The 22,876-nt window shown below is 46.7% G+C and overlaps 1 protein-coding gene across 7 annotated transcripts in view; it reads right to left on the bottom strand.

Moving 5' to 3' along the window:
• SLC24A2 (solute carrier family 24 member 2) overlaps positions 1–22,876 on the bottom strand; it is a 353,458-nt gene that overhangs the window by 137,447 nt on the left and 193,135 nt on the right. For all 7 annotated transcript variants that reach the window (XM_077475217.1, XM_077475218.1, XM_077475219.1 and 4 more), the window contains one exon: positions 3,573–3,681. In XM_077475217.1, coding sequence (XP_077331343.1) covers positions 3,573–3,681 — 109 coding nt within the window. The remainder of the gene's footprint in view (positions 1–3,572; positions 3,682–22,876) is intronic.

The following is a 22,876-nucleotide window of genomic DNA, read 5'->3' as shown; positions in this document are numbered from 1 at the left end:
AATACTTGGGTAATATAGTGTATATTAAAAAAAAAAAAATTATCTACAGTTACGTAATTTCCTCACAAAATTCATGGGCCTTGGACAATTACATAGAGGCTTAAAATTCTGCTAGTCGCTTATCAAAAAAGGAGAGGTTACTAAAGTTATGAAAATTCTCGTACAACAGAATAAACAATCAGAAGTTATGTCATGTGTTGTAGTGTATTTTTATCGTATTTTTGGACGAAAACTGTACTGATTAACCACTTAATAACTGGAAGATTTCTCCCCTTAATGACCAGGCCATTTTTTTGATACGGTACTGCGTCGCTTTAACAATTGCATGGTCGTGCGATGCTGTACCTAAACAAAATTGATGTCCTTTTTTTCCCACAAATAGAGCTTTCTTTTGGTGGTATTTGATCACCTCTGCGTTTTTTTTTTTTTGTTATAAACAAGAAAACTAGCAAAAATTGTGAAAAAAAAACACAATATTTTTGACTTTTTGCTATAATAAATATCTCCCAAAAATTGTAAAAAAAAACTAATTTCTTCATCAGTTTAGGCCAATATGTATTCTTCTACATATTTTTGATTTAAAAAAATCACAATAGGCATATATTTATTGGTTTGCGCAAAAGTTAAAATGTCTACACAATAGGAGATAAATTTATGGCATTTTTATTATTTATTAATTTTTTACTAGTAATGGCAGTAATCAGTGATTCTTAGCGGCATTGCGATCGGACACCTAACTGACATTTTTAACACATTTTTGTGAACCAGTGACATGGACTGTGTGACCGGGGAAATGCACAGATCCCTCTTCCTGCATAACAGAAAGACAGGATCTGTATGATCCCCCCTGTCAGAATGGAGATTTTCATTGTTTACACAGTCTGTCACTGTGGGGAATGATCATGGGTGGCCGGCGGACATTGAGTCTGCCCCACCCGCTGATTGGCTCCCCCGCTGGCCAGTGGGCATGCGTGCATGCCCACAAATCGTTGTGAACGAGCGGCCGTACAATGACACAGATTCGTGGGAAGCAGCCACATTGCCACAGTACAACTGCTGTGGCTGGTACTTAAGTAGTTAATCAAAAATCGTACGATCTGGTATCATACGAGAACATTTTTTGTGTTTGTCCAATTGGATAATATCGGATGAAGTGTCATGATCGGCTGTCAAAAGCTCTGTACTAACGATTTTCGGATCGTGTGTGTAGGGGCCATTAGATAGCCCACATGCCATAATATTCTTCTCTCCGGGGGCCTTCCCAAAATATCAGTTTTAAACCTGAGACTGGGAGACAGAACTGGGCTATTTCAGACAAAGTTTGGGATAAAGCTTTTCTCCTCATCTTTAAAGCCAATTTAGCCACCCAAAAACAAGAGAGGAATTTTAAACTCGTAATACGGTGGTACAGAAGCCCTGCCTTGTTGCACAAATTTATCCCATCCATCCCTGACCGGTGCTGGTGATGTGGCGCACCGAGTGGCAATCTTTTCTGCCTGTGGTGGACGTACAGCCCTTCTGGCACGCCATCTTGCAGCTCTGTCATCTCATTATGGGCAAGTCCATGCCTGAGATCGCAATTCTATCCATCTATTTTTAAGATCGAAAAGGGTCTGCTTTAAATTCCTTTAATCAGAAGCCTGTTCATTAACTCCCAGGTATTGGAAGTCAACAATCCCCTCTTCGTTTAGAGAATGGATGGAGGAGTTGAACCACATTATTAGAATAGAAGAGTCAATTTCCTGTCTCCATGAAGGTCATTTGAAATTTTTTATGGTTATGGTACACCTGGATCAAATACTACAATTGCCCTAAACTGCAACCCTATCTATAACCACTATTGGAGATCCCTGAAACCTGAATACAGATGGAATCAATGATTCAATCATTGGAAAAGCCAGATCCCCCCCCCCCCTCTTTTTTCCATTTCTTTCTTTCCTCTTTTCCCTCTTTTGTTTCCTTCTTGTTTTGTCACCCTTCCTCTTCCAGAGGGGTTGACCAACAGAGCTACTTGTGTAATGCTAAAGAATGTTATTGCCCTAGATCAACAGTGCACGGTTTGAAGTAATTCAAACCAGGACATCGAAGTAATGGATTTCAAATTTGTTCTGAAGCAATGTTGGAATGGTATATATGTTTGCTGTGACTTTGTGATGTAAATTGTATGCCCACACTTTTTTTTTTTTTATTCTTAAAAAAAAAAATCCCAAATTAAGCCCTTGTTCACACCAATGCGGCTTTGAAATCACGCTACTTATTTATATCTGTACACATCCAGTACATACAGTGAAGAGCAATCACTTTCCAAAAACACCATACACGACTACTGATGTAGCTCAGCATACAGTAAAATAGACACACGGAGCTTTACCATGAACAAAATAGCAGCATTTAAAATGCTTCATCTGAGATTGTCCTGAAGAAAAATCTGTGTTTTTCCAATAAGGCATTTTAAATTAAACAGGTATAACACCAAGTCATACCATATGTACATATTTCAACATGCTCATTGCAACAGCTGAACTACTGTCATGAGTCACTGACAACCTCCATTTACACCTCCAATGCTTATAGCAGGTGTGTACCAGCAATAGGAGGTTAACACATTTCATATCTATTTTAACAACAAAAATATAGCTTCCAAAAAAATCTGTATAATCATCTAATGCAATAGCAGGAGTGTACCAGCAATAGTAAGAAAGCAGATTTGTTTATATACCAATTGCCATATTTTCATATCTATTTAAAGCTAAACTACAAGATTGTAAGAAAAAAATACTCTTGCAGTGGGGTTACCCAGCACTGCAAGGGTTAAGTTCTTGTTTTCCAGGGGGTAGGAGATCTAGCAGTGTTGTGTACCCTGATACCCCGCTCCAGCAGGCTTGGCGCTCTTCTCATTTCCTCCAAAGCTCTGGCCTGTGGTTGGTTTCTTCAGCGTCATCATATGCAATGCAGGGCTGGTTACCCAGCTTTGTATGTGGAATTGGTGTATTTGTGACCAGGTCTGGGTCTGGGCTGCAGGGAAACAGTTGCACAGAAAGAGGGAGCCTACAGGTGCCAGGACCAAGGTAAGTATTACTCCTTATCCCTGTTACCCCTTAGATATAATGAACATTTAACCCTTGCAATGCAAACATATTTTTTGTGGCTTTAAACACCATAAATATAGTTCTCAGGGTTATTGTAGCAATAAGTAAAAACCTCATAGAAATAAAAAAAAGAAACTATTATATAATCAACTTCAGTTTGCAAAATGACATTCTTTTCTATGCCAGGACTGACATTATAATTACAATCCAACTCAGTATATATCCAAAGACCACAAAATCAACATGGGTGTAGCTGCTAGAAAAAATAGTAACAAGTAAATATGTTTCAATCACAGTGTGAGGCTAATAAATGCTAATAAATAGTTCACCAGTCTCTATCCTTGTACCTAGTAATTATGAGCATTTAAAAGAATTCTGTTTTATTCCACTTTTGGAACTGAAAGAAAAATACACATTTAAACCAAAAAAAAACTATCAATTTAATGTATACAAAAAAAAATGCAAAAGAGAAAAGAGAATTACCTTCAGACAGAGGATCAAGTGTGTGGATCATTAGCTGAAAGATACTATTTCTCATAAGGCTGTTATGCAGTGATGCGGAGCTGCCACCTCGCTGTAGCCTTGGTTTTGTCTGTAGAAAAAAGTAATAGATGTTATAGGTGAATTCCAGCCTATATATTTTGAATTTTTTTATGTAAGCATTAAAATGACCACTTTCAACAAAGGTATGGAACTTTTGTCAGATGTTTATTATTGTTTCTGTCATTAGAGAGGAAATTTTCCTTTGCTTCCTGTGTGGTCATCAAGGTAGGAAGCAAGTGGAAATCTCTGAGGGGGGGGGGGGAGATTTAAGCAAGTGAAGCTGTAAGAAGTTGCAAGATGAATCATACCATATGAAATAATCTATTGATCAATGAGATTTGCCACTGCTAAACTCTGGCAAGTATTTTGCAAATATGGTGGGTGCCGATCAAAACTTTTTAACAATGAAGTAAAATTATGTTATGTCCTAGGCCCAGGCCCAGACTGGCCATAGGGCACACCTGCATTTGCCCTGTGGGCTGGTTCCACATGTCCTCATAAGAGCTGGCTAATGCAAGGGTCCCCAACTCCCAGGCCATGGACCAGGACTGGTCCATGGCCTGTTGATGACCAAGTCACACAACAGGAGTTAAGCAACGATCGCAGTTCAGACAGGGCTAACATGGAGCATGGTTGCCACTCACCTCCTCTTCCGGCTCTTTTGCCCTGTCAATGATGTCATCCTATCAACAAAGAAGCGGGTGGGAGGAGCTGGACATCTGCACAGAAAGCGGGAGTATTTTCATATTAACAAGCAGGTAATAACTCGCTTGTTAATATGATCCAGATCTGCAGCTCCTCCTGTCCCCTATCCTGCTGATACAATGACATCGTTGGAGACCTTGGAGAGGATGCACACACTGAATCCTGGCTCTAACCTGCTGAAGGTAGGACTGTGCAGGGGTGGCAGAGAGTAACAGGGTTCACTGTGATTAGAGAAAAAAGGGGGGCATGACTGCAAAGGGCACTGTAATGGGGGGCTGTGATTGCTAGGGGCACTGTAATGTAAAGGGGTACTGTGATATAAAATGGAGTGCACTGTAAAGGGGCATCGTTATTATTACAGTACCCCTTTACAGTGCAGTCTCCTTTATATCACAGTACCTCTTTACAGTGCAGAGGACTCACTGTAAAAATCCTGTCACAAACTGCTACCCATCCCTGGAAAAATTGGCTGCTCAGTCTAAAATGCCCAAGCCTATTTTTTGTCCCAGTCTGGGCCTGCCTAGGCCCACCAAGACATGGGACCTGTCGTTAGAAAAGGGAAAATAAGTTTGGTTAACAGGAGCATTCGTTTGTATATTAGACCTTTGGAACCCAAGAAATGCACATTATTTGTGTACTTAAGGGATATCTGTTTTAAATGAATTGCCAGCTTAAGATAACATATGCATTATGAATTCTGCCTCAGTATTATTTTAAAGTTAAAAAAAGTATAAAATGCATTGCATCTTTGTGTGATATTTTTCTCAATAAATAATAGCCAACATTACTTTGCTGACTGCATAAGAACTTTTGGGTTTCATGGTCAGCACATTTTTCATACATTCTTATGAAAGACAGACTCTGATGATTTACTGGAAAAGATCTGTGCTCTCCCATAATGTGATTAATGTGACAGCTGCTCTAAAGGAGTGCTTTGGCATAAAAGATCACAAAGGCAACACATTTTTTCTTTCCGTTTCCCTTAAAAGCAAATCATTTTTCTTGATCATACATCACGGGACACAGGAGCTCATTACATAGTGGGTTATATAGTCACCTCTGGTGATTGGACACTGGTTAACCCCAATTAAGGAGAATTCCTCCCCTATATAACCCCTCCCATATGGGAGGCATCTCAGTTTTTTTGCCAGTGTCTATGGTGGTTGGTCACGTAAAACATGTGCTATGAAGAAAGCTCTGTGCAGGTCCCTGCGGGGGCCTAAGGGCTACAACAAACCAGATCCATATCTCGGGCCGATATTTGACTCCCAAGATAGTATGGTACCCGGGCCTCGTCATCCGAAGAAATGAGGTTTGGCCTGTAAGTCCTCTCCTATTGGAAGACTGGGCTCTGGGAAAACCAGACTTGGTGTACTGTTTACACAGAGCGCACAAAAGTTTCTGGCAGAGTCTTTTACAAGGTCCAGGTAGGAGGTTCTTCTGAGAAAGAACCCCAGATAAACCTGAAGGTTGGCTAACTCTGCCCGCCGTGATGGGTGAATGCTGGAATCTGTCTGTTTCAGCAATTCCTGCGGCGAGGACAGGTAAGGGAAGTTAATCCTATATATAATTATATGATGGATTTCTTCATTTTGAGTAGTTGTATGTCTTACCTGGTTTCCACCACTAGAGGGAGTAAGAGCAGCCTGATGCATACTTACATGCCTTTCAGTACACACGCTCAGTGAAGCCTGGTTCTCCAGAGGTCTCACGTCTCCACTGCAGTCCCTGCCACAACAAGGTAATAAAGGGGTCCCTCGTAGTCTGGGGGTCCCACGCAGCTCTGATGAGACTCCTTTTCCCCCCTGGATTCTGGCGGTCCTCATGCACGCGCGCAGGCACGTGCCACGCACCGAGCGTGCTCCGGGGCTAATGGAGGAGGGGGGAGTGTGGTTGTGAGCCGTGCACGTTGGTGTGCACGGCGCTGTACTGCGCAGGCGCCAGGCAGCAGTTTTAAAAGCCCAGAGTGTCAGAGGACTGTTAGTGAGAGACACAGGAGCTGTGGGCAGTAAGTATCCCAGGGGATTGGATCCAGGCAAACCTTAGACACCTACTCAGCATCAGGTTGTGCAGTATTAAGCATATATATGTTATTGTGAGACTTTTAGCACAACAGTGATTGCACTTTGTATTAGTACCTCTGCTTTGTAGCTTAGGACTATGTCTCCTCGTAAGATGGTCTCAGGGGGAGGTAACAAGGGCACTGGTAAATCACCGCCTAGGTCCAGGGGTTCTAAAAATGCCTGTAAGTTACCATCCCCCCGTGCAAGACTGGAGCCAGCCTCACAGGACGATTCAGTGCCCCTGTCAGGTTTTGCAGCCTCTCCTAATGTCCCAGCCCCGGTATATGTCACTGAGGACTCCCTTAGGGCTACATTGGAGGGTTTTGAAGGGAGAATCATGAATTTTATTTCTGCTTCCCTGAAGGATAGCAGGAAAAGGGGTAGATCCCCTCCCTCTGCTGAGATTCCTCTTTCAGATGATTCTTCTGACAATGAGGAGAGATCCCTATCTTGGGACAGGGATCTTGAGCAGTCGGAGGAATCAGAGGAAGAGGAGAGAGTCCCCTCCTCCCAGGCGCTCAGAAAACAGGTGCAGTACTATACTGAATTGGTGCGTACCACATTCAGAATGCCTGCTGCCGAAGTCGCTACGTCCTCTGTTTCTTCCCTAGAAGTCAGGAAAGTCCCACAGACTGCTTTTTCCTTCCCAATTCATCCCTTAATGGATAAATTGATGTATGAGGATTGGGGACATCCCGATAAACTGTTTACTCCTCCTAAAAGGTTTTCTATGCATTATCCTCTGGAGGAAAGTTTCACCAAGAAATGGGGGGTCCCATCTGTCGATGCGGCTGTTTCTTGTGTGAATAAAAACCTGACCTGTCCGTTGGATAATGCTCAGGTATTTAAAGATCCAACTGATAAGAGGTTGGAAACATTATTAAAAGCCTCCTTTTCCATGACTGGCGCTGTAGTGCAACCTACAGTCGCAGCCGTGGGGTTGTGTCAGTTCCTCAAGGAACAGGTTAAGCGGATGCTTGGCCTCCTTCCCAGTGAGGAAGTGGAGAATTATGCAGAAATACCTCAAATTCTGTGTTTCATGATTGATGCGATTTTGGATTCTGTCCAACAAGCATCTCGTTTATCTCTCCTGTTGGTACACATGCGAAGGGCCCTATGGATAAAGAATTGGGCAGCTGAGCTATCGTGCAAGAAGCATTTGATTGGGTTCCCGTTTAAAGGGGAACGTCTGTTTGGAGAAGAATTAGACAAATTCATCCAAAAAATTTCAGGGGGTAAATCTACTCTCCTTCCAGTCAAAAAGAGCAAACGTCCGTCATTTAGGCGTTCTCTCTCTCCTGGAGCATCAATCTCTAAGCAGTGGCGACGGCCTTCTCAAGCTTCCTCTACAGGAAAGGCTCAGAGCCGGGCCCAAGGGCAGAAAAAGACTTGGGGGCGGAAGCCTGCCAAGCAGAGCCCAAAAGCTTCCTTGTGAAGGGGCGCCCCCGCTCGGCCGAGTGGGAGGAAGGCTTCGGCCTGGCGGGAAGAAATCCGTGACAAGTGGGTGATCTCTTCGGTATCTCTGGGCTACAAGCTAGAGTTTCAAAAGATTTTACCTTCTCGCTTTCTAAGGTCAAGGATCCCCAGGGATCCAGTAAAGCAAAACCGCTATTTCTGGCCTTAGATCACTTACTATCCCAAGGGGTGATAGTAGAAGTGGACCCAAAAGAACAGGGTTCAGGGTTTTACACGAATCTCTTCACCGTTCTGAAGCCAAATGGAAGTGCCAGACCTATCCTGGATCTGAAGGATCTGAACCGGTTTTTACGCATCCGGTCCTTCCGAATGCAGTCAATTCGCACTGTGGTCTCCTCCCTGCAAGGAGGAGAGTTTATGGCATCAATAGACATCAAGGATGCATATCTCCATGTGCCAATTTTTCCCACACATCAAAGGTATCTAAGGTTCGTGGTAGAGCGGCGCCATTTTCAATTTGTGGCCTTATCGTTCGGGCTCGCTATGGTCCCTCGAGTCTTCACAAAGATTCTGGACCCTCTCTTGGCAAACCTAAGAGCTCAGAGTATAGCCGTCATGGCTTATCTAGACGACTTGCTTCTCATGGAGAAAACAGTAGCATTCCTGAACCACAGTGTTTCCAGAACACTAGAACACCTGGAACGCCTAGGTTGGATTATAAACCTAGAAAAGTCGTCCATGCAGCCTGCTACCAGGTTGGAATACCTGGGTATGTTTATCGATACCACTCAGGGCAAGGTGTTTCTTCCAATGCCAAAAGCCTTGGCCATCGGGGATTTGGTGCGCCTAATTCTGGGCAGGAGATCTTCCCCCATTCAGTTATGCATGAGACTGTTAGGGAAAATGGCCGCCTCCTTCGAGGCCGTTCCATCTGCCCAGTTGCACTCAAGGCCTCTGCAAAGATGCATCCTTGCGGCCTGGAACAGGAAGCCCCAATCCTTGGATCTTCCTATGCATCTATCCCCAGGGACACGCAGGAGTCTCGTCTGGTGGTTACAAACCGAGAATTTTCTGAAAGGCAAAACCTTTCTTCCTCTTCCATGGAAGGTTATTACGACAGATGCCAGCCTGACAGGCTGGGGAGCAGTGTTAGAGGAGACGTGCTCGCAGGGGAAATGGTCTGCAAACGAGAAGCTATTGTCCATAAATGTCTTGGAGATCCGGGCAGTTTATATGGCTCTCATAAGGTGGTCTTCCAGACTATGGGGTCTCCCTGTTCGGGTTCAGTCTGACAATGCCACAGCAGTGGCCTATATCAATCACCGGGGCGGTACCAGGAGTCTGGTAGTGCAAAAAGAGGTGAATCGCATACTTGTCTGGGCAGAAAAGCATGTTCCATGCCTTTCTGCAGTCTTCATTCCAGGAGTGGAAAATTGGCAGGCGGATTTTCTGAGTCGCCAGCAGTTGTGCCCAGGAGAATGGGCTCTGCACCTTGACGTGTTTTTGGACATATGTCGCAGGTGGGGTACTCCAGACGTAGATCTGTTTGCGTCCAGGTTCAACAGAAAACTGGACAAATTTGTGTCAAGAACAAGAGATACACTTGCTCAGGGGTCAGATGCTCTGACAGTTCCCTGGGATCAGTACAATCTGATTTATGCCTTCCCCCCGTGCCCGCTTCTGTCGCGGTTCCTGGGAAGAGTCAAGAAGGAACAAAGTCGGTCCTTTTGGTAGCCCCGGCTTGGCCCAGGCGACCGTGGTATGCAGAGATCATGAAGTTGGCAGTAGGCAGGCCATGGATCCTCCCTCTCCGGCCAGATCTGCTCTCACAGGGTCCAATCTACCATCCTGCTTTACACAATCTGAATTTGACGGTTTGGCTGCTGAGACCCACATTCTGAGAGACCGTGGGCTTTCGGGGCCAGTTTACTTCGGGGCTTATTTACTACAAAATCTGGAGGGCATATGTTTCCTGGTGTGAACTCAGGGAATGGCATCCTAGAAAGTATGTCATTAGCAGGATCTTGGCCTTTCTCCAGTCAGGCCTAGAAATGAATTTGGCCGTAAGCACTATCAAGGTGCAAATTTCGGCCTTGTCAGTATTTTTTCAGAAGCCACTTGCATCGCATTCCCTGGTGCGGGCTTTCATCCAGGGGGCTATGCGGATAAGGCCGCCAGTCAAACCTCCGGTATGCCCATGGGATCTAAATTTGGTTCTCTCTGCTTTGCAGGGGCAACCTTTTGAACCTTTGCATCTGGCTTCATTAGTTCTTTTGGCCAAAAAATTGGTTTTCTTGGTAGCCATTTCCACGGCTAGAAGAGTGTCAGAACTAGCAGCTCTCTCCAGCAAAGAACCGTATCTAATTGTTCATAAGGACCGGGTGGTCATGCGCCCCAACAGGCCCTTTCTACCTAAGGTGGTTTCGGGATTCCATTTGAATCAAGATGTAATCCTACCATCCTTTTTTCTGGACCCACAGTCCGCAGAAGAAGAATCTTTGCACACTTTGGATGTGGTTAGGGCAATCAGTATCTATCTTCAAGCAACGGCTCAGATAAGGAAAACTGATTGCTTATTTATTTTGCCAGAAGGCCCTAGGAAGGGCCAGGCGGCATCAAAATCCACTCTCTCAAGGTGGATCAGACAGATTATTTCTCAATCCCTCCTTTTCAAGTGAAAGCGCACTCTACAAGGGCTGTAAGTGCTTCTTGGGCAGTGCATCACCAGGCCTCCCTGGCTCAAATCTGTAAGGCTGCAACTTGGTCATCAGTCAACACATTCACCAGATTCTATTAGGTGGATGTCAGAGGGCAAGAGGATATCGCCTTTGGGCGCAGTGTACTGCAGGCTGAAGTTTAGGTCCTCCGGCCCATGGCGGTCTATAATTATGATCTGTGTCTCCCTCCCCTCAATCTGAGCATTGCTTTGGGACATCCTACTATGTAATGAGCTCCTGTGTCCCGTGTTGTATGATCAAGAAAATAGGATTTTTATATACAGCTTACCTGTAAAATCCTTTTCTTGAGAGTACATCACGGGACACAGGGCTCCCGCCCCTCTTGGGTTTTACATGGTTTCCTATTGCTTTGCTACAAAACTGAGGCGCCTCCCATATGGGAGGGGTTATATAGGGGAGGAATTCTCCTTAATTGGGGTTAACCAGTGTCTAATCACCAGAGGTGACTATATAACCCACTATGTAATGAGCTCCTGTGTCCCGTGATGTTCTCTCAAGAAAAGGATTTTTACAGGTAAGCTATATATAAAAATCCTATTTTCTATTTCAGACAACAGTTATTTTATAAAAGGATATGTTTATGATGTGGTTTTATTTCCTGGTTGCAAAAAGATCATGTTGATCACTAGAGGACAAATCAAAGGCATATGCAAAGCCAGTATTCTAATAAACAGCTTAGAGCTGGCACACTCAAACGAAGAAGGGGTATGGACAATTTGCCTTTGAATGCAGACGTACATTAAAGAGCTCAGCTTTTCATACACTAAGCCACAATTTATTTTTATAATGTATTAGTGGTAGATCATTCATTTTTGGAAGACATGAACTAAAACTGACATATAAAAACAACAATATCATATATATTTTGTGTTATCAGTCTTTGTAATTTAGTGGTAATTTTAATTTATTTTTTATGTATCATTTTAAAAGACTAACGTTATGTGCCTTCATTATGTTGGCCATGGCAGTACTGGGATGCTGCAGAATAGTTTTGATTACAACAAACAAAGAAAATATCTAAATTTTAAATGAAAAAGAACTGATGTACATTATGGTGTAAATCCATTAGCGCATTAAAAACATGCCTTACTTCCGGTTCCGGCGCCGTATGGAGTAGCTGTCCCTTCACACAGCTCCCGCAAACCAGCCTCAAAAACGGCATATAAAACCAGCGTTCTTGCCTGAAAAAACACTGGTAGCCTTCCCCACAACACCGGCTTTGTGATGGACCAGTTTGTGGAAAAATCCGGGCCGCGATCGTACGCGGCAGCCACCGCGTGACCGGCCCAGCCGCAAATCGAGGCCCCGGCTTCGGCCTACACAGCTCCGGCCTGCGCGGCCCCTCCAGAGGAGACAGCACCTGAAATGGAGGTAGGCGAACATACAGCAGCACAGACTACTCCAAGGGAAACACCATCCCAGCAGTCCCCTGCCCCTCCACAACTGTCTGGCTCTACACCAACCCCTGGTACCTCCGCCATTGCAGGACCATCACACTGAACTCCTGGCCCAGGCTGTAGCTGCTCTCCTCTCCCCTATGATTGCTGCCTCTGTGGAGAAAGCTGTCAGCACAGGCATGCAAAAGATTCAAGCTCAATTAGGGGAACATACCTCCAGGTTAAATGAGGCTTAAAACGGTATCTCTAATCTTGAGGAAGAACTCTATCAGACACAGTCTCTGGAACAAGCCCAGTGTCATGGTTATGCAATAGAGTTCGTCTGCTTACCTGTCTGCATGTGTTCATTTCTAGAGACCAGCCGAGCTTCACCTGACTGCTTTTATATCCTTCCTCTGGCATGGCTCCACCCTAGCTCCTATCAGACAACTCTATATTAACCTGTGCACTGCTAGCCTATCCTGCTGATCAACCTTTGTGTGTTAGCTTCCTGTTTCCTGCCGTGTGCTCTGCTACTGTTTTCCGTTACCGACTTTGGCGTGTCTTGACTATCCCTGTTTGCCTGTGACCCTGACCTTTTGGCGTGTACCCGACTATTCTTGTCTGCTTGTGGCCCCGACCTTGGCTTTGTCCCTCACCATCCCTATCCTCTTGTTGCCTACTGTGAGTGTGAGCTGGGGGACCCTGGAGGTCGCGACCTGGAGCCAGTTGCAGTCAAGTCCATCCTCACCACTCGAGGCTCTGGTGAACACCTGCTGGCTCTTAGACTCCGCGCCCCGGGGAATCTTACGCTCGTACCCCAGTGGGATCTGTCCCCCTTCTGCAGCAGTCAGCCGTAGGGTCCACAACCTTGCGGTGCACCCCTAAACCCTACGATGTGCATCTGTCACCTGGGCTCTAGGTGACCTGACACCCAGGACAGAACGAATAAATATGTGCTGGAAAAGCTCGATGACCTCGAAAATAGGTCCAGGAGGAGCAACCTGCGATTTGTAGGAATCCCCAAATCGCTTCACCAGTCTGCTCTGTCAGAGCTCTGTGCCCGTCGCATCCCTGAAGCACTGGGTCTGGGGGGCCCATTCACAGTGGAATGTGCACACCAGGTGGGAGCTTTCAACTCAGAACGTAAATCTCCACGCCCAATAATCGCTAAATATCGCGGAATAAAGGTGGATAAAGCACCTGGCCCTGATGGCATCCACACACGGATCCTAAAAGAATTGAGCTCTGTAATTTCAGAGCCATTGTATCTAATTTTTAGGGACTCATTAATGACGGGAATAGTCCCACTGGATTGGCGCAGGGCGAACGTGGTGCCTATATTTAAAAAGGGATCAAAGTCTTTACCAAGTAACTATAGACCTGTTAGCTTAACTTCTATAGCTGGGAAGATACTGGAGCGTTTAATAAAAGACCAAATCGACGAGTTCTTGCTGAACAAGAACACTTTAAGCAACAGACAACATGGATTCATGAAAGACAGAAGTTGTCAGACAAATCTGATTTCTTTTTATGAGGAGGTAAGTAAAACTTTGGACAGAGGGGTGGCAGTGGACGTGGTATACTTGGATTTTGCAAAAGCATTCGATACAGTTCCCCACACATGGCTCATGTGTAAGGTAAAGTCTACAGGTTTGGAAATATCAGTTTGTAAATGGATAGAAAATTGGCTAAAAGACAGAATTCAGAGAGTAGTGGTTAATGACTCTTACTCTGAATGGTCTAAGGTTATCAGTGGTGTACCCCAAGGTTCAGTGCTGGGACCCTTACTTTTTAACATCTTTATAAATTATATTGGGTCTGGGATCAAAAGTAATATTTCTGTCTTTGCAGATGACACCAAGATATGCAGTGGAATAACGTCCTTACAGGATGTCTCCAATTTACAAGCTGACCTCAATACACTGTCTAATTGGGCGACTATGTGGCAGATGAGGTTTAATGTTGATAAATGTAAAGTTATGCACTTGGGGCCTAAGAATATGCATGCATCATACATGCTAGGGGGAGTACAAATGGGGGAATCCATAGTGGAGAAGGATCTGGGGGTTTTGGTAGACCATAAGCTCAATAGCAACATGCAATGCCAAGCTGCTGTTTCCAAAGCGAGCAAAGTCCTTTCTTGTATTAAGAGAGGTATGGACTCCAGAGAGAGAGATATAATTTTGCCCCTGTTCAAATCATTAGTAAGACCTCACCTGGAATATGCCGTTCAGTTTTGGGCACCAGTTCTCAAAAAGGATATCAAGGAACTGGAAAAAGTGCAGAGAAGGGCAACCAAACTGATAAGAGGCATGGAAGAACTCAGCTATGAGGAGAGATTAGAGGAACTAAATTTATTCACTCTTGAGAAGAGGAGATTAAGGGGGGATATGATCAACATGTTCAAATACATTAGGGGTCCATATAGTGAACTTGGTGTTGAGTTGTTCTCTGTACGGTCAACCCAGAGGACACGGGGGCACTCTTTACGTCTAGAGGAAAAGAGATTTCATCTTCAAGTACGGAAAGGTTTCTTCACAGTTAGAGCTGTGAAAATGTGGAATAGACTCCCGCCAGAGGTGGTTCTGGCCAGTTCAGTAGATTGCTTTAAGAAAGGCCTGGATACTTTCCTGATGGTACATAATATAACTAGGTACTAACATAGGTAAAGTTGATCCAGGGAAAATCCAATCGCCTCTTGGGGGATCAGGAAGCAATTTTTTTCCCCTGCTGTAGCAAATTGGAGCATGCTCTGCTGGGTTTTTTTTCGCCTTCCTCTGGATCAATTGTGGGCATAAAATTGGGTATCTGGATTGTACGATTATTTTTTATTTTATTTATTTGTTTTTAAGGTTGAACTGGATGGACTTGTGTCTTTTTTCAACCTGACTAACTATGTAACTAACTATGTAACTATCTAAATTACTCGGATAAAGCCTCCATATTACAGCAATACCGACAATCCAGATCCCTACAGATTGATGGAGTCAAAATTGTAATCTTTGCCGACTATTCGGTTGATGTCTCGAAGAGACAAAAGGCTTTCCAACACATCTGCACGGAACTCCACCAACGACAGCTAAAGTTTACTCTGGCATTCCCGGCGGTCCTGCGGATCAAATCACCCAACGGCGAACAACTCTCCTTTCAAGATCCAGAGGAGGCATCTTTCTTCCTGAAATCTTTACGCTCGGGCCCTCATCTTAGCCCCACACCCAAGGCGGCTCCAGTCAACTGAGCCCTGGATCAAAGGAGCCCACGGAAAGACTCTCCCAAGTGCTTCAGGGCCCCGGGACCAGCCCAACACGGCCTAACCACGCGTTGATGGGCCCCAACACCCTTCGGTTTCTTTCGATTTATTCCCCCATTTGAGGCCCTGCCACACTACCCTTTTCTACCTGGGCAAGGTGATCTGATCTTGGACCCCCCTCCTGGGCCGTCCACACTAGTGATGGACGAACTTCCGACGGGACGTTTCGCGAACGCGGCCGATAGTTCGCGAACCGGAACGTTCGCGGCGGGCCCCATTGACTTCAATGGGAGGCGAACTTCGCAAACCTACAGGCCAAATTTGCAGCCACAAAATAATTAATAGCTGTGCAAACATAGTCCCACCACATGGCCAATGACATAACACATGTATGAGGTGAATCTGGGATCGACAACTACAAGCATTCTTTTTTTATATGGGAAATTGTTGTGACAATTCAGGACTGTTGAGCGCATGAAGGCAATGGAGGAGAGGGAAGGTCAGGGACCAGGGTAGGCAAAGAAGAGGGTGCAGGAGATGATCACCAGCAGCGTGAAATACAGCAATGACACCTGCACCGTGATAGAGTCATCTGACAGCAGCACCGTGATAGAGAGCACTGACATCAGCAGCGTGACATACAGCAATGACACCTGCACCGTGATAGAGTGATCTGACAACAGCACCGTGATAGAGAGCACTGACATCAGCAGCGTGACATAAAGCACTCACACCAGCACTGTGATATACAGCACTGACAGCAGCACTGTGATAGAGAGCACTGACATCAGCAGCGTGACATAAAGCACTCACACCAGCACCGTGATATACAGCACTGACAGCAGCACCGTGATAGAGAGCACTGACATCAGCAGCGTGACATAAAGCACTCACACCAGCACCGTGATATACAGCACTGACAGCAGCACCGTGATAGAGAGCACTGACATCAGCAGCGTGACATAAAGCACTCACACCAGCACCGTGATATACAGCACTGACAGCAGCACCGTGATAGAGAGCACTGACATCAGCAGCGTGACATAAAGCACTCACACCAGCACCGTGATATACAGCACTGACAGCAGCACCGTGATAGAGAGCACTGACATCAGCAGCGTGACATAAAGCACTGACACCAGCACAGTGATATACAGCACTGACAGCAGCACCGTGATAGAGAGCACTGACATCAGCAGCGTGACATAAAGCACTCACACCAGCACCGTGATATACAGCACTGACAGCATCACCGTGAGAGAGAGCACTGACATCAGCAGCGTGACATAAAGCACTCACACCAGCACCGTGATATACAGCACTGACAGCAGCACCGTGACAGAGAGCACTGACATAAGCACCGTGATATACAGCACTGACACCTGCACCGTAAGCAGCCCCAGGAGGAAGTCAGCATAGCACAGGGATGGTGGGAGCCCCTCATAATTAACATAGCACAGGGATGGTGGGAGCCCCTCACAATAAGCAGCCCCAGGAGGATGTCAGCATAGCACAGGGATGGTGGGAGCCCCTCATAATAAGCAGCCCCGGGAGGATGTCAGCATAGCACAGGGATGGTGAGAGCCCCTCATAATAAGCAGCCCCAGGAGGATGTCAGCATAACACAGGGATGGTGGGAGCCCCTCATAATAAGCAGCCCCAGGAGTAAGTCAGCACAGCACAGGGATGGTGGGAGCCCCTCATAATGAGCATAGCACAGGGATGGTGGGAGCACCTCAAAATATGCACAGCAGAGGTACAGCCCCAGGAGGAAGTCAGCACAGCACAGGGATGGTGGGAGCCCCTCATAATATGCACAGCAGAGGTAAAGCCCCAGGAGGATGTCAGCACAGCACAGGGATGGCGGGAGCCCCTCATAATAAGCAGCCCCAGTAGAAATATGACACCGCTCAACCTCTTCAAAGAGGAGGGTACGGGCATATAGTACGGTGTGCTTTTTTTGGACAAGGAAGTGAGCCAAATGAAGAAAGAAGGTCGGTGTGCTCGATTAAAAAAATTGTTTATAGACATATACATGGTCTACTGGTCACATGTGTTGAATTCCTCCGAGATCCATGCCTCGTTTATTTTTAGAAATGTGAGGTAGTTAACACTGTCGTGAGCTAGGCGAGTACGCTTATCGGTCACGATCACCCCTGCTGCGCTGAACGTCCTTTCGGACAGGACACTGGATGAGGGGCAAGCCAACAGTTCGATTGCAAATTGCGCAAGCTCTGGCCAGAGGTCAAGCCTGCCCACCCAGTAGTCCAGGGGTTCATCACTCCTCAGAGTGTCCACATCGGCCGTTAACCCGATGTAGTCAGACACCTGACGGTCTAGGCGTTCCCTGATGCTGGATCCGGATGACACCTGTCGATGGGTCGGCTGAAAGAATGACCTCATATCCGAAGTCACCAACACATCTTCAAACCGGCCTCTTCTTGCAGGCGCTGTTGGATTGGTACCCGCAACTCCTTCTCTGGGAGTGGAAATTGCTCCTCTGCCAGCGCACACAAAAGCAGAATGCAGCATTTCTCGAAGCAAGGCCTGGAAGTGCTGCATTCTGACAGCCCTCTGTGACGGCGGTAACATTTCCGCCATTTTGTGTTTGCACCAGGGGTCTAAGTACGTTGCCACCCAGTACTGGTCCTTGATCCTTATGCTTTTTATACGGGGGTCCCTATTAAAACACTGGAGCATGAAGGCCCCCATTTGCACTAAAGTGGAAGCGGTGTGGTGGCCTGGCTCCTGCTCATCATCCAGGATAATGTCGTCCTCTTCATTAAAGCATGCTCTTCTTGCTCCTCCTCATCCGCCCTGGCACCATCCTCCTCTGACTCCTCTTCAGACTCCTGTTGTTGACTTGTCTCAGATAGAGTAGCCCCCCTGGGAATTCATCCAGCATTGCGACTTCCTCATGTTCCCGCTCCTGCTCCTCCACAGCTTGATCAATGACACGACGCAATGCACGCTCCATAAAGAAGGCATAAGGTACCATGTCACTGATGGCGCAATGGCTGCGACTGACCAGTTTGGTGATCTCCTCAAATGGGCGCAGAAGTCTGCATGCGTCGCACATGAGCAGCCACTGTCGCGGTGAAAAAAAAACAGCTCCCCAGAACTGGTTCTGCCGCAGAGTTCATACAGGTAGACGTTAACTGCACGTTTCTGCTGGAGCAGCCTATCAAGCATATAGAAGGTTGAGTTCCATCGCGTCGGGCAATCGCAAATAAGACGTCTGACCGGCAGATTGTGTAGCCGTTGAATGTCAGCAAGGCGAGCCATGGCCGTGTAAGATCTTCTGAAATGGGCCGAGATTTTCCTTGCCTGCCGCAAGATGTCCTGGACCCCAGGATATTTGACAAGGAATCGCTGCACGACCAAGTTTAAGACGTGTGCCATGCATGGCACGTGCGTGATTTTGCCCTGTTTCAATGCACTAAGCAGATTGGCACCGTTGTCACACACCACTTTACCAACTGTCAAATTGAGCAGTGCTAGCCACTGATCTGCCTGTGAACGCACAGCTTAAAGGAGTGCCGGGCCAGTGTGGCTCTTGGCTTCCAGGCACAACAGACGCAGCACGGCATGGCAACGTCTCACCTGGCATGTCGAATAGGTTCTGGGGAGCTTGGGCGGGGCAGCGGAAGAGACGCTAGCAGCGGAAAAGGAGGAGTCAGCTGAGGAGGAGAGGGAGGAGGATGGAGTAGGAGGAGGAGGAGAAGAAGAGTCAGCCCTGCATGCAATCCGTGGCGGTAAAACCAAATCTACACGGGTGCCACGGGTTACATGCTTGACGGCCGTCAGAAGGTTCACCCAGTGGGCAGTAAAAGTGATATATCTTCCCTGCCCGTGTTTGCTAGACCACGTGTCTGTGGTCAGATGTATCTTGGCACCGACACTGTGTGCCAGAGATACATTCACTTGCCGCTGAACATGGCCATATAGCTCTGGGATGCCCTTCTCTGAGAAATACTTCCTTCCTGGGACCTTCCATTGTGGTGTTCCAATGGGCACAAATTTGCGAAAGGCCTCCGAGTCCACCAGTTTATATGGCAGTAGTTGGTGGGCTATCAGTTCTGACAAGCCAGCCGTCAACCCTTGGGCATGAGGGTTATCCGGCATCATAATTTTTTTACGCTCGAACATTAGGCCCACGGAAGCCTGCCTTTTTGCAGAAAAACGTGAGCTTGGCGTGATGGAAGGTGGAGTGGAGGACAATTGTGAGGAGAGAGGAGAAGGAGAAGTAGAAGACGAGGCTGGACGGTGAGAGCTTGCAGTGTGGCTTTATGTGTTCCATTGCTCCCACTCGGCTCGGTGATGGCTGCTCATGTGCCTTCTTAAGGCGGTCGTCCCTAGGTGAGTGTTGGGCTTACCGCGTCTAATGCGTTGACTGCAAAGATTGCAGATGGCAACGCTATTGTCAGCAGCGGACACGTTAAAAAAAGACCACACTGCGGAGCCATGTGCCGGTGTCCTGGGAACGCCAGATGTGACCGTACATGGTCGATGACTCCCTCCTGATACTTTTGCAGTCTGCTTTGTCCCTCCTGTGCAATGTAAGTTATTCCTGCTTCTCCTCCCTATCTGCTGGTCCATATCTCCCTCTGAACTCCCCTCCTCTTCCTCTCTTGTGGGCACAAACGTGACATCACTAGACACGTCATCATCAACGTCACCTTCCCCACTGCTATAAGTAGAGATCTCGGAGTAGGCAGCAACACCGGGGACCAACCTCCTCCTTGGGCTGATCTGGGTACTGTCGTCAGACTGCTGAGTAGCGGTTGTTGCTGCCTCTTCTTCCTGATCCAATACCAAGAGTGGCTGCGCATCAGAAATGTCTTGATATGGATCGGAAAATAATTCCTGTGACTCAAGCGGAAGGTATGTGGTGGTGGTGGTGGTGGTGTTGTTGGTGGTAGTGTCTTTGGGGGTGCACATAGCAGAGAGTGAAGAAGAGGGTGCAGATCGAGAGGATGAGGAGGGTGCAGAAGAGTAAGGCTGAGCGAGCCACTCAACCAAGTCTGGTGCGTTCTTTAAAGTAATTGAACGCACCTTCTGCAACTTCCCACTTTGGCTCAAGCCTGTTGCTTCTGCTCTACCCCTACCACCCCTGCGGAAGGGCCTGCCTCTTCCTCTGCCTGTCATTTTTTAAATGACCCTGTGACAAAACTCTCAGTCCCTATACCGATGAAGGACTGCTGCAGTATAGGGCAGAGGTCCGCAGTAGTGCACCTCAACCCTATGTATTGTGGACCGATACCAGTCCTTATAGAATGGCAGACTGTACCTCACTCAACCCTATGTACTGTAGTACCCTATACCTTACCAGTCCTTATAAGGACCTTTGTGGACCAAGTAGGTTGTGTGTGAGTGATTAGCAGACTGTACGTCAGTCCCTATACCGATGAAGGACTGCTGCAGTATAGGGCAGCGGTCAGCAGTAGTGCACCTCAATCCTATGTATTGTGGACTTATACCAGTCCTTATAGAATGGCAGACTGTACCTCACTCAACCCTATGTACTGTAGCACCCTAGACAGACCAAGTTACCAGTCCTTATAAGGACTTTTGTGGACCAAGTAGGTTGTGTGTGAGTGATTAGCAGACTGTACGTCAGTCCCTATACCGATGAAGGACTGCTGCAGTATAGGGCAACGGTCAGCAGTAGTGCACCTCAACCCTATGTATTGTGGACCTATACCAGTCCTTATAGAATGGCAGACTGTACCTCACTCAACCCTATGTACTGTAGCACCCTAGACAGACCAAGTTACCAGTCCTTATAAGGACTTTTGTGGACCAAGTAGGTTGTGTGTGAGGGATTAGCAGACTGTACGTCAGTCCCTATACCGATGAAGGACTGCTGCAATATAGGGCAGCGGTCAGCAGTAGTGCACCTCAACCCTATGTACTGTGGACCTATACCAGTCCTTATAGAATGGCAGACTGTACCTCACTCAACCCTATGTACTGTAGCACCCTAGACAGACCAAGTTACCAGTCCTTATAAGGAGCTTTGTGGAACAAGTGGGTTGTGAATGATTAGCAGACTGCAGCAGAAGGGCAGCAGTCAAGTATAATATTCTTTCTATATTTGGAAGAAAGAATATTATACGTGTACAAGCCTATTACCATACCACTGATACCAGTCCTGAAAAGAACCTTTGAGGAACTAATAGTAACAGCTACTGATTAAACTGACCCTCACTGCCTCACACACTGCTTCCTGCCTGTCCCTATATAAACTGACAAAACGAGGCTACTGGAACAATAATTGAAATAGCACTTTTGTGGACCTGATAGTAACAGCTAATGACTAAACTGGCTGTCCCTGCAGCACACACCGTCCTGTCCCTTTCTCTAAACTGACAAAAGACACTCAGGCTGCTGCAACAATCACTAGCACAGCACTGCCTATCCTGAACTACACCTAACACCTATACCAGTCCTGAAAAGAACTTTTGTGTACCAAATAGCTAGCGATTTGGGTCACTGTAATCTCTCCCTGCTCCACACAGCAACCTCTCCCTATAGTGACAGAAGAAAGAATGTAAAATGGCCGCCGGATCGGGTGTATTTATGAGTTAGGGGGAATGTCCAAATTGGCTGTCCTGTACCCCATGATGGATGTGTCATCATAGGTCAAAGTTCTTTTACATAGTAAACACGAAAGTCCACCGGGCGAACGGCGCCAATAGTCCGCCGAACGGGCGGACCGCAAATAGACGAAATTCACCGCGAAACGACCGCCGGGCGAACCGTTCGGCCATCACTAGTCCACACTCCTCAGGTAGTATCAGACATGGGTAAAAGGGTTATTGAGTTATTCTTGCTTGAATTTTGTTCTCTACCATAGTTAACAACGTTTCACATTTTCAATGGTTTTACTATTTGGTTTGTTCCTACATGATTGCACTTGCATTTCCCCTAGGGTTTCGCTGTGCAGACCATTTTGCACGCTCTGAACCCCCGCCTGGACTGATGGCATACCCTGTCCCCTCTCTGAAGGGCGGAAATATCTGCATCAGGCACGAGGCTTGGTTATGGGAGCTGGTCTTCACAGTGACCCCCATGCGGAAAAAAGTGAAGTTGGTAAATGTTTATATTTGTTTCTTTCTTAGGCCGCGTACACACGGGCGGACTGTCTGTCCAACTTAGTCCGCTGAAACACATTTCAGCGGACAGTCCGCTCGTGTGTGGGCTTCAGCGGACTTTTTCAGCGGACAGTCTGGCGGACTAAGTCTTTTGGAATTTCCGTAATACAGTCCGTCCAACTTTGGTTTCAGCGGACAGTCCGCTCGTGAGTAGGCTAGTTCGACGGACTAAGTATGGCGCATGCTCAGAAAGGATTTACACGGCGAAAGGTTGCATTGCAGTGTATTGGACGTCGTATTTCTAGTCCCGTCGTACGTGCTGTACACGTCATCGTGCAAGCTTTCAGCAGACTGTCTGTTCATCGTGTGTGGTCAAGTCCGTTCATTCGAAAGTAGGACGGACTGTCTGTCGGATTGTCTGACGGACTTAGTTGGCCAGACAGTCCGCCCGTGTGTATGCGGCTTTATTTGTTTCTGGCACACATACCCTTCATTCCCCCCCCCCCCACTCTCCTCCCTCCCCCACTACGTCCACTCTCGATTTGACTTTGTCCGCTGTCCCTTTACCAAAGGCCCACCTGGCCTATTATAGCGTA

The sequence above is a fragment of the Lithobates pipiens genome, unplaced genomic scaffold, assembly GCF_037356315.1.
Source record: "Lithobates pipiens isolate NorthernLeopardFrog02 unplaced genomic scaffold, aLitPip1_a1.2 Scaffold_13, whole genome shotgun sequence".
NCBI classification, from domain to species: Eukaryota; Metazoa; Chordata; class Amphibia; order Anura; family Ranidae; genus Lithobates; species Lithobates pipiens.
The sequence above is the reverse complement of the archived record's forward strand: the minus strand, read 5'-3'. Positions and strand labels throughout refer to the sequence as shown.